The sequence below is a fragment of the Trachypithecus francoisi genome, unplaced genomic scaffold (assembly GCF_009764315.1).
Source record: "Trachypithecus francoisi isolate TF-2019V2 unplaced genomic scaffold, Tfra_2.0 Lachesis_group21, whole genome shotgun sequence".
Taxonomy (NCBI): domain Eukaryota; kingdom Metazoa; phylum Chordata; class Mammalia; order Primates; family Cercopithecidae; genus Trachypithecus; species Trachypithecus francoisi.
This window is the reverse complement of record NW_022681467.1, coordinates 27392656-27404757: the sequence shown is the minus strand read 5'-3', so window position 1 is coordinate 27404757 and position 12102 is coordinate 27392656. Positions and strand designations below refer to the sequence as shown.

Sequence of the window (12102 nt, the reverse complement as noted above, 5' to 3'; positions counted from 1 at the left end):
CCAGTTGAGGTCTAGCTGTGTTTGCCAGAGCGCCTTGCTAGGGCTACTCCCAGTCAGTGACTGAGCCCCAGGGGATGTGAAGACCGGCCATTCCTGAGAGACAGTGGACTCCTGACAGCCAACTTTGGCTGAGGCCTCCCAGGGGCCTTGATGAACTTTCCAAAGGCTTCTAATCTTCCTCCCTCTCTTCTTTCTTTCCTTCCTTGGAGGCCTGACTTCTCTCCCAGTCTCACCTGCTAGCTCCCTCCCCATTTTTTCTCACTAGCCAAACTGTTTAATTTTGTCTTGGCATCCGTTTCTTGGGGAACCCAGACTAACAGTTTGATAATGGCTTTTCAGTATAGCTGCCTTCTTTTATAATGGAATGTACTGTATTTTCTGCTTTTAAAACCACAACTCTTTCATTGGTACATGCTTATCTCCAAACTCATCAAGCTGTCTACATTAAATATGCACAGCTTTTTGTATGCCAATTATGTTTCAATGAAGTGGTTAAAAAAAATACCACTATTCTGTGATAGGGTCCACACATTTCACCAGATTCCAGAGGCCCATGGCATAAAAACAGCACAGAAGTCTTGCCCTCTTGTTTAAGCTGCTGTTATTTGGATTTTCTATTATTTACTAAGCAAAGCATCCCAACTCTTAGAAAGTTTCAGTGAAAAATTCTGAGAAACTCTGGTTGGGGTAAACCAGTGTAATGGAATGTTAAAATGTGGCTCTTCCTGCCTTGCATTTGGAAATAGGCTCCCAAGGCTGAGAACAGCCCCCTGGTTGCCAAGAACACTTGCCGTGGTGTGTGAAGTGTTAGACCAGCTTGGTAGACACAGGGTGAGCAGATAGATAGGCCCTGTCCCTGAGCAGCTTGTGGGGCACACAGAGAGACTGACAGACAGGCCAGTCCCTGACAGCCAAGCACCCACCTCCCCGCACCACAAGGCATACTGGAGTCACAGTGGTCCCATGACCCATGTCAGTGTCCTGCCCACCTCCCCACCAACCCTGCCGGCCTGAACTGCTGGCAAGGGAGAATGCTTCCATGGGAAAAAAGTTAAGAGCGATGCAATGTTTACACTGGACATTTAAATGCCAGACCCTCTTAGGTCTGTTCTTATATTCCCCTAAGAGCTCCAAGATGGGCTGGGGCTGTAGCCTGGTGGGAGGAGGGTCCCCACAGGGTGGTGGAGAGGGGATGATGTTGCCTGCTCCCTTCTGAGTCCTGGGCTGCTCTGCTGCCACTGATGAGGAAGATAAAGACTCGGCAGACACCAGGAAGACAACGCAGAGGAGACGCCAGAGGGCTGCCCTGTGACTGGCCGGGCCACAGCAACTATGTGAAAACTTTTGCCTGTGGGTGGGCAAAGATCAACCATGTCACAAAGACAGGCCTTGTGGGAAGAGTGGAGGGATTGGGGGGACTCTTCTCCCTCTATTCTCCAAATTTAGGGCAATATTCTGTTTTTAACACTCTCTCCTCCTGAACGGAATCCAAATAAGATCCCGAATTAATACTGAAACCCAGTGGTTCTCAAAGTGTGGTACTCAGACCAGTAGCACCTTCAGAACCTGGGGTGATGGTTAATTTTATGTGTCAATTTGATTAGGCTATGGTGCCCAGTTGCTTGGTCAAATACTAGTCTAGATGTTTCTCTGAAGGTAGTTTGTAGATGTGATTAACACCTGCAATTATTAGCTTTTTTTGAGATAGGGTCTCACTCTGTCACTCAAGCTGGAGCACAGTGGAATGATCTCGGCTCACTGTAGCTTCAACCTCCTAGGCCCAAGCGGTCCTCCCACCTCAGCCCCCAAAGTAGCTGGCACTACAGGCACATGCCACCACACTCAGCTAATATTTTTGTATTTTTTGTAGAGACTAAGTCTTGCATGTTGCCCATGCTGGTCTCAAGCTCTTGGGATCAAGCGATCCTCCCACCTTGACCTCCCAAAGTGCTGAGATTACAGGCATGAGCCACTCACCCGGCCTGTAATCATTAATTTTAAGTTATCACCCTTGATAGCATGGGGGCGGGGGTTCATTTAATCAGTTGAGGGCTTAAGAGTAAAAACTGAGTTTTTCTGAAAAAGAAGCCATTCTGCCTCAAAACTGTAACATAGAAATCCTGCCTGAAGCTCCACCCTGCTGGCCTGCCCTGCAGATTTCAGACTTGCCAACCCCCACAATATTGTATGAGCCAATTCCTTAAACACACACACACACACACACGCTTTCCTTTCTCTGGAGAACCCTTACTGCTATACCTGAGAACTTGCTAGAAATGCAAATTCTCAGTCCCCCACCAGGCTGACTGAATCAGACACTCTGGGGTGGGTGGGATGCTTGAACAAGCTCTTCAGGAGATTCTGTTGCACCCTCAAGAACCGCTGCTCCACAATCTCGATACTGAAAGTGTATGCACAGACCAGCAGCACTGGCAGGTCCTGGGAGCTGGTAGAAATGCACATTCCCAGGCCCCACCCAGCCCTGTGAATCAGGCTCTGCATTGAACCAGGTCCCTGGATGCTGCACAGGCACTGTAGAGTTTGAGAAACACTGACCTAGTGCTTTCCCAGAGACACAGCAAAGAGACAGTGTTTCCTGGACTCTTGGAAATACCAGTGGTCAATTATCAGGCACTTAATGCCAAGCCCTTGATATAACTTGTATAATTCATGTGTTGAACGTGTGTAACTTCACTGAATTCTCTCACAACCCTGTAAGGTAGATACACTCATTAATTCCATTTTACAGATGAAGAAATGAGCCCAGAGGGACTTAAAGGGGTTGGGTGACCTGCTCAGGGTCATATAGCTTGTAAGCAGTGGACACAGAATTAGAACCCAGGCCAGAAATGACTAGAAGCACAGAAGCACCCACCCTCCACTCCCCAGACAGGGCGCCTCACGATTTGGGAGACAGGATACACACACAGACGCACAGACACCCAGAGCCAAGATGCCTCCTCTTAATTACAGCTGTAGCTGTCGTTGTGTCTGCTGCTAACAAAGGCTGTGGGTTGGGAATGGAATCAATTTAATATGCAAGTGCTGTTCCCAATTAGCACAAATTACCATTTGTCTGAGAGGATAATGCTGGGAGCTGGAATCCGACCCGGTGGGTCACAGAACTCCATGTGCATCAGCCTAATCCCTACTGCTGCAGCCACAGCCTTCCTCACTGTCTTCCCTGGACACAGGAGAGGCAGGATGGGCCAGGGGAAGAACCTGGGAGGCGGGCACACCCTGGCTCCGTGCCCGTTGGGAGCATCCGTTATTTTTGTCAGCCCCGTGTCAGTTGCCCCTCCAAGCACCTGTGTTATTGGCTAAATCTGCATCAGCCAACATCAGTCTTCAGCTCCACAGGAAAGGGCTGCTCCCTCCTCCCTCCCGCTCCCTCCCTGGGGCCTGGAACATTCTCAGGCCTGGAAACATAAGAGGGCTTTGATGATGCCATTCAAGGCTACAGCGGCATGTGGCTTTGTGGTGAGCGACTGTCATGGCACCAGAAAGGGCTGAGTGATTGGTGGGTATGCTGTTGCCCTCACCTTCCTTCAGTTTCTTTTTTTTTTTTGAGATAGGGTCTTGCTCTGTCACCCAGCCTGGAGAGCAGTGGGGCAATCTCGGCTTACTGCAACCTCCACCTCCCAGATTCAAGCAATTCTCCTGCCTCCGCCTCCCAAGGAGCTCGGATTACAGGCACCCACCATCACACTCGGCTAATTTTTGTGTTTTTAGTAAAGATGGGGTTTCACCATGTTGGCCAGGCTGGTCTCGAACTCCTGACCTCAGGTGATCCACCGGCCTCTCAAAGTGCTGGGATTACAAGTATGAACCACCATGCCCGGCCCCACTCAGATTTTTGAGCCCCAATAGGCTGCCTCCTGATACCAAGCCTTTGCACATGCAGTTCCCTCAGCCTAGGATACTCTTCCCTATCTCTACTTTTTTCCAGGGGGACTCCTATGCATCCTTCAGGTTGCAGCTCAACACTAATTCTTATTATAACAACTCTCATTTATTCAGTACTTACGATGTGCTTTACCTGTGTTAACTCATTTAGTACCCTAAGACTAGGTGATAGGTATTATAGTAATCCCACTTTGCAGATGGGAAAACTGTAGCACAGAGAAGGTAAGTAAGCTGCCTGAGGCCACACAGCTAGTAAGTGTATCAGTAGCATTTGAACAAGGGGGTAGGCCTCAGAGTCCCATCTCTTACTTCTTCAGAGAAGCCTGCCCAGCCAGGAAGAGCCTCCTGTGGATCCCTCTCCTGACACCATTCTCCTTAATAACAGCACAACTGCAACCACATAGGTCTCCCCTGTTTCCTTATTGTCTGCCCTCAAAAAGGGCAGATACCCAGGCTGACTTGCTGAGGGCTGTGTCTTCAGCACCTAGGTCTGTGCCTGGCACATGGCACATGCTCAGTAAGTATTTGTGGAATGCTTGAATAGGCAAGCCTCAAGTTCTTCATTGCTAAAATGGGGCTGTTGATCCCTCCCCTAAGGGTCACTATGAGGATTCAGGTAACGCAGGTAAAGCACTTGGCATGTCAGGAAGAGAGATTCCAAATTCTCTGCCCTGGTGTGCTAAAGATCACTTGTGCATTCAATAAACACTCACTGAGCACCTACTGTGTGCCGGCAGCCATAGCTGCTGGGTCCACACACTGCAGAGAAGAGGAGCTAAAGCTGGCCCTTCGGGAAGGCAGACTGCATCTAAGGCTGAATTCCCAGATAGTGTCTGCACCTGATCCCTGCTCTGGTGCCTGGGACTTGTTCCCTCCCACCAGCCCCGGGCACTGGGCACTCACAGGCTTCATGATCCAGGTGATTCCTGGGTTTTTGCGAAACTCCTCCACAAAAAGATGGTACTCGCAAGGCATCTCAAAGGTTTTGGGGAAGAAGTCGCACTTGGCTGCCTCCAGCTTTCCCGCTTCGCGCTCCAGCTGCTTCCGGAACCGCTTCAGGTTCTTTACCATATAGTTCTTCCGGGTCAGCTGGGTGGCGGGAAGGACAGGCAGCCATTAGCTCCTGCTCGCAGCCCCGCTCCCCTCCCAGCCACATACATCCACCAGCCACCCTGCAGCCTCCATGCTCTGGCCCACAAAATAGCAAGAGTAAGAGTAACTTTGACCCAGAAAGAGCTTGCTAGTCAAGAATTATCCCCATTTCACAGATGAGGAAACTGGGGCTTAGACAGATTAAGTCAATTGCTCATAGCTATCCAACGAAGGTGCTGCACTGCCAGGATTTGACCAGGGCCTGTCTTGATTCCAAAATTCACGCTTTTGGCTGGGCACGGTGGCTCACACTTGTAATCCCAGCACTTTGGGAGGCTGAGGCAGGCGGATCACAAAGTCAGGAGTTCGAGACCAGCCAGGCCAACATGGCAAAACCCCATCTCTAATAAAAATTAGCCAGGTGTGGTGGTGAGCACCTGTAATCTCAGCTACTCAGGAGGCTGAGGCAGAAGAGTCACTTGAACAATGAGGCAGAGGTTGCAGTGAGCTGAGATCGTGCCATTGCACTCCAGCCTGGGTGACAAGGGCAAGACTCCATCTCAAAAAAAAAATTAAAAATTAAAAAAAAAAATAATTAATGCTTCTAACCACTAAGCTACACTAACCTTTAAAAATCTCCCACCACAGCCTCCTCCAGTCCTGTTCCTTCTAGACCTCCTTCCCATCTTTAGACCCCAAACTTCTCAACTTGCCTCCACCCTGAAATCACCATAATCATTCATACATCTTCTCCCTTCAGACCCTGCACCCTCAAACCAGCTTGCTCCTCAAATCTTGGTGCTGAAACTCCAACCAGCCTGTGACCTCCAATCCTCAGGCCTTAGATCCCTATACCCCCAAACCATTTGGCTCTCCATAGCTCTAGCCCGCATACTCCCTACCCGGCATTGCATCCCACATTCTAATACACTTTTCCAATACACTTTTCCGTTCTGATCCTTGTACCAGCTCCAGCTCATGGCCACACCCAGTGACATGAGTTGGTTGGCTCAGCCCCTTCCTGCCTGCCCAGCTTACCTCATAGTGGTTCCGGAAGTGACTGATCCGCACGTGTTCCTCCATGTAGGTGTGGTCGAAGTTTTCCCGGAGCCAGCTGACGTCGCACCAGTAGAAATCCCACTCTCCTTCGCTGGAGTTGTAGTTGGCGGTGGGGATAAAGGTCATGATCTGAGGACCTTGGCACTGCAGGGCCCAGGGAGGTGCTGCCGAGGGGGTTTGAGGAAGGGTACGCAGCAGTGTATCCCTCTGGAGTCTCTTGGAAGTGGCCGTGGGTGTCACTGGCCTAAATGTCCTTTGTTAGACCAGAGCAAAAACCAGGGAACTGTTCCCACAAAAATCCAGGTGGCTGGCTTCCCTCGAGCTATCACTGAACCCAGAGTGCCTCCTGGCACCTATTAGCTGGGCTGAGGAGCGGCCACCCCTTCAGACAGGGCACGCCCTCCCCAGACCACAGTCCCTACTACTCTCTGTGGTGCGACAGCCACTCGGCCTCACTTGTTCTTTCCAGTTGCCATGCCTGCAGCCCGCAGTGGAATGAGCTAACTTCTGCAAGCCCCTCCTAGTTCACAAAACTCTCCATTCACCAAATCCTCAGAGCAGCCCCCAAAGGTGACTTGGATCATCCCCAGAGCTCGAAGGCGGGATGACCTTGCTCACCGAGGACATGGCAGCAGCAGGACCCATAGCCAGCTCTGCCAGCTCCAAATTCTGATCCCATTCTTTACCACCATGCCAGGGAGAGGAAACCAGGCCAATCTACCAAATCCGGGTGCCAGTGCTAGGGTGCTGGGAGGAGGAGCTTGAAAAAGATGCCACAGGAAATAAAACACCACCATGACTGTTCACAATTATTTTTAAGTAAAAAAGTACAGATATAACTGAAGCCCCCTGTCTATCCCTGCCTGATTCTATCTTCTTCTCTCCCGCTGCAAAGGAAACCATCAGCCTGAGTTTGGTGTGTTATCATTTCTATGTAGTGGCTTTTTATTTTTTTTGAGACGGAGTCTCACTTTGTTGCCCAGGCTGGAGTGCAGTGGTGTGATCTTGGTTCACTGCAACCTCTGCCTCCCAGGTTCAAGCGATTCTCCTGCCTCAGCCTCCCAAGTAGCTGGGACTACAGGTGCGTGCCACCACAACCTGCTAATTTTTTATTTTTAGTAGAGACAGGGTTTCACCACGTTGGCCAGGCTGGTCTGGAACTGACCTCAGGTGATCCACCCGCCTTGGCCTCCCAAAGTGCTGGGATTACAGGTGTGAGCCGCCGTGCCCGGCCTGCAGTGACTTTATATATGGGTGTATCCATGCATCATGGCACATGGCATTGTTTGTCATGATTTTAAACCTAACACTAATACTTATTACTTACCGGCAGAGCAGGATTTGAACTCAGGTCTCAGGCTCCAGAGTCTAAGCTCTGTGGTTAGAACCACTCCCATCTGTTTCTTTTCACAACATGCTTTTTCTCCACCAAATTTTTGTTTTGGAGATCGATCCTTTTGATACATAGGAGTCTAATTCAGTCATTCTAATTGCCATTTCCCATTCCACTGGGTGAATATTCCACAATATATCCATTTTCCTATTAAAAGGTGTTTGGGGCTGGGCGTGCTGGCTCACACTTGTAATCCCAGCATTTTGGGAGGCCAAGGTGGATGGATTGTTTTAGCTCAGGAGTTTGAGACCAGCCTGGCCAACATGGTGAAATCCCATTTCTACCAAAAATACAAAAAATTAGCCAGAAGCGGTGGCATGCACTTGTAGTCCCAGCTACTCTGGAGGCTGAGGTGGGAGAATCACTTGAGCAGGAGGGTGGAGGTTGTGGTGAGCCAAGATTGTGCCACTGCACTCCAGCCTGGGTGACAGAGTGAGATCCCATCTCAAAAAAAAAAAAAAAGTGTTTGGTTTGTCTCCCTTTCCCCCCACCCCTTTTCTCTAATACAGACAGGTAGACTGAGTTTTAAAAGACATCTGGAGGAGGTTTGAGGCAGAAATGGAGAAAAGTGAAGAGACATCGCCATCACCTTAGGATGATGAATGAACAGGCCCTGAACAGGACCAATGGGGAGGATGCAGGGGCAGACTGTAGTTCCAAAAGATGCCTACACTATATCCCTCATCCAGAGGCTGTGGGGCTGTGAGGCCACAAGGAGAACCCATGAGAACCTTCTTCAGCTGTCTGCCCTAGTGAGATCCCCACAAACAGCTAGCATCGACTGCCACACTTCTGAGTCAGATGCCCTCAGACTACTCCTGCCACCAAGTGACCTCCAGATCTGGACTCTTCCCAGCTGATGCCCCCAGCTGATGTCACAGAGACAAGCCAGTCCCACTCCTGTAAGAGTCCCTAACTCACAGGAGCCCCGCGCCTAATGCAATGCTGTCTTAAGCAGCTAAATTTTGGGATTTGTTACACAGCCATAGCAACTGGAACAATGGCCAAGCAGTTGAGCCTTGTGTTGTAAATGGAGCTCCCTTTGGAATTTTCTTTCCTTTTCCTTGAGACGAAATTTCACTCTTGTTGCCCAGGCTGGAGTGCAATGGCACGATCTCAACTCACTGCAACCTCCGCCTCCCGGGTTCAAGTGATTCTCCTCCTTCAGCCTCCAGAGTAGCTGAGATTAGAGGCACGAACTACTTCGCTTGGCTAATTTTGTATTTTTAGTAGAGACGGGTGCCTCCATGTTGGTCAGGCTGGTCTCGAACTCCTAACCTCAGGTGATCCGCCCGCCTTGGCCTCCCAAAGTGCTAGGATTATAGGTGTGAGCCACTGCAGCCAGCCTGGAATTTTCCTAGAACTAAAGATTTAAATTGCTTCTCCTTGTGGCTACTGGTTTGGTGTTTCTCCTGAATGTCACACCATGTGCACAAGGGCTTTAAGGCAGGCAGACAGGCCCAGCCTTTCACTGCGCTCAGAGATGTCCAGAGATGGACATCATTGCACACACCGTGCACAGATGTGGTGACGTGAAGCACATGGTAACAGAATGACACTGGAACCAGAAATCTACGGTTTCCAAATTTTGTCCTAAGTTACTCATGAAAATCTGGGGCCTGGTCCTTCTCCAAATCTCCCCTGTGGCTGTGCCCAGGCACAGTGGTTTGCAAGAACAGTTTCAAGAACTGATGGAAACCCACTAGAGAAGTGGCTGGTTGGGCACGGTGGCTTACGCCTGTAATCCTAGCACTTTGGGAGGCCGAGGCGTGTGGATCACCTGAGGTCAGGAGTTTGAGATCAGCCTGGCCAACATGGTGAAACCCCGTCACTGCTAAAAACTAAAAAAATTAGCCCAGCGTGGTGGCAGTTTCCTGTAATCCCAGCTACTCGGGAGGCTGAGGCAGGAGAATCGCTTGAACACAGGAGGTAGAGGTTGTAGCGAGCCAAGATTGCACCACTGCACTCCAGCCTGGGTGACAGAGCGAGACTCCATCTCACAAAAAAAAAAAAAAAAAAGAAAGAAAGAAAAAGAAATGGCCATGTGTTCTATTGTTCCATAAACCCTCAGACACCATAGAGTCGCAGATTCCTGACTGGCTGGCTGGGGCTTCATCTAGATGCCCAGTCCTGCCTTTTCGCCACCCTGATGTTTGTACCAAGTCATGTCACACAGTGCAAGGAGCACTAGAACAGGAGTCAAGAGCCCTGATTCTCGTCTTGTCAGGCAGTAGCACTTATGTGACCTTACCCTCTTCTCTGGGCCTCAGCTTCCTATTGGGAAAATCTAGGTGTGGTAACCTCTAGGCAAGATGATAGACTGCAATGAGCGAAACTGATACTAAATAATTAAATAAGCAGCAGGAAGAGAAAATCTTTCTCTACAGAAGAATGCCACCTAATACATGTAGAAGGAATGACAGAGAGTAACCATTTTGCAATTATTGTAATAATAATAGATTTAGGCAAGAATCCTCAAAAAAAGGCCAGGCACGGTGGCTCCCGCCAATAATCCCAGCACAGTGGGAGGTCAAGGCAGGAGGATTACTTGAGCCCAGGAGTTCGAGACCAGCCTGGTCAACATGGTTAAATCTCATCTCTACGAAAAATACAAAAATTAGCCAGGAATGGCGGCATGGGCCTGTAGTCCCAACTACTCAGGGGGCTGAGGTGGCATGATCACTTGAGCCCAGAGGGTCAAGGCTGCAGTGAGCCATGATTGTCCCACTGCACTCCAACCTAGGTGACAGAGTGAGACTCTGTCTCAAAAAAAAAAAAAAAAAAAGAATTATCAAAAAATACTAAAACCATTGCATGAAAGTTTGTTGGGAACAAGATATTTGCACAGTCTCAGAGTATCTGCCAATGAGATACTTATTAATTATTTTTTTAAAAGTTAATTTACATTGGAGAAACCTGGCAGACACCATCTTAATCTAATGGTCAATCCAGGTACTGTCACCAGTGATAAGACACATTGACATCACAAACCCCTGATGAGTTCCACTGGAAAGGGCACAGCACCACTTCTGTGGTATTCCTGCCAAAATCCACAACCTCATGATGAGAAAACATCAGACAAATCCAATTCAAGGGACATTCTACAAAATGTACTCTTCAAAAGTGTCAAAGGCATGAAAGACAAAGACCAAGGAACTGAAACATATTTGAGGTAAAAAAGGTCAACTAAATGTAAAGTGGGATCCTGGATTGGATTCTGGAACAGAAAAAGGATTTTAGTGGAAAAAAACTGGTGAAATTCAAATGATGTCTGCAGCTTAGTTAACAGTAATATATCAGTGTTAACATCCTGACTTTGACAAATGTACTATGATTACATAAGCTGCTAACAGGGAAAGGTGGTGAAACTGCTAAAAGAGGAAGCTATGTATGATTTTTGAAACTTTTCTGTAGGTCTAAAGTTATTTCAAAATAAAAAAGTTTAAAAGTAAGTACTTTAAAATATTAAAGTTTGACCCCTACCTCACACCATATAAAAAATTAAATCGAACACCTAGATGTAAGGGCTGTAACTATAAAACTCTTAGAAGAAGACGTAGGAGTAAATCTTTGTGACCTTGGATTAGGCAATGGTTTATTAGATGTGATACCAAAAGCACAAGGAACAAAAGAAAAAATAGGTAAATTGGACTTTATCAAAATGAAAAAGTTTTTACCTCAGAAGGCACAGTCAAGAAAGAGGAAAGATAATTCACAAAATGGAAGAAAATATTTGCAAATCATATATAAGAATACCCTTATAAGATAGAATTCTTATAACTCGAATATAAAGAGACAACTAAATTTAAACATGGGCAATAGATATTTCTTCAAGGAAGATTTATAAATGGCTAATAAGCACATGAAAAGATGCTAAAAATCATTAGCCATCAGGAAAATGCAAATCAAAACCACAATGATCCCACTTCATACCCACTAGGATGGCCACAATAAATGCAAGGGTAGGTACAGTAGCTTATACCTATAATCTCAACACTTTGGGAGGCAGAGGCAGGAGGATCACTCAAGTCCAGAAGTTCAAGATGAGCCTAGGTAACATAATGAGACCCCATCTCTACAAAAAAAAAAACTTAAAACATTTAGCAAGGTATAGTGGTGTGTGCTTGTAGTTCCAGCCACTCAGGAAGCTGAGGTGGGTGGATCACTTGAGCCCAGGAGGTCAAGGCTGTAGTTGGCTGTGATTGTACCACTGCACTCCAGCCTAGGTGACAGAGAGAGACCCTTTCTCTAAATAAATAAATAAATAAGTGGATGAATAATAACGAGAGTTGGTGAGAATGTGGAAAAATCGGCACCCTCATACACTCCTGGTGGGAATGTAAAATGGCACAGCCACTTGAGAAAACAGTCTAGCAGTTCCTAAAAAAGTTAAACATAGAGTTATCATATCACCCAGTCACTCCACTCCTATGTATACACCCACAAAAAGTGAAAACATATGTCCATTCAAACTCGTACATGAATGTTCACAGCAGCATTATGTATAACAGCCCAAAGGTGGAAATAACCTAAACACCTATCAATTAATGAACAGATAAATAAATGTGGTACTCCTTCACAGTAGAATACTATTCAGTCATAAAAGAGAATGAAGTCCCAGCTACTCAGGAGGCTGAAGCAGGAGAATCACT

General features: G+C 47.6%; 1 protein-coding gene across 1 annotated transcript in view; it reads right to left on the bottom strand.

The window, feature by feature from the left end:
• Window positions 1–12102, bottom strand: part of TTLL9 (tubulin tyrosine ligase like 9) — a 63774-nt gene that overhangs the window by 30300 nt on the left and 21372 nt on the right. Inside the window, 2 exon segments of the mRNA XM_033186058.1 lie at window positions 4810–4995; window positions 6037–6148. Of these exon segments, the coding sequence (XP_033041949.1) occupies window positions 4810–4995; window positions 6037–6148 (298 nt within the window).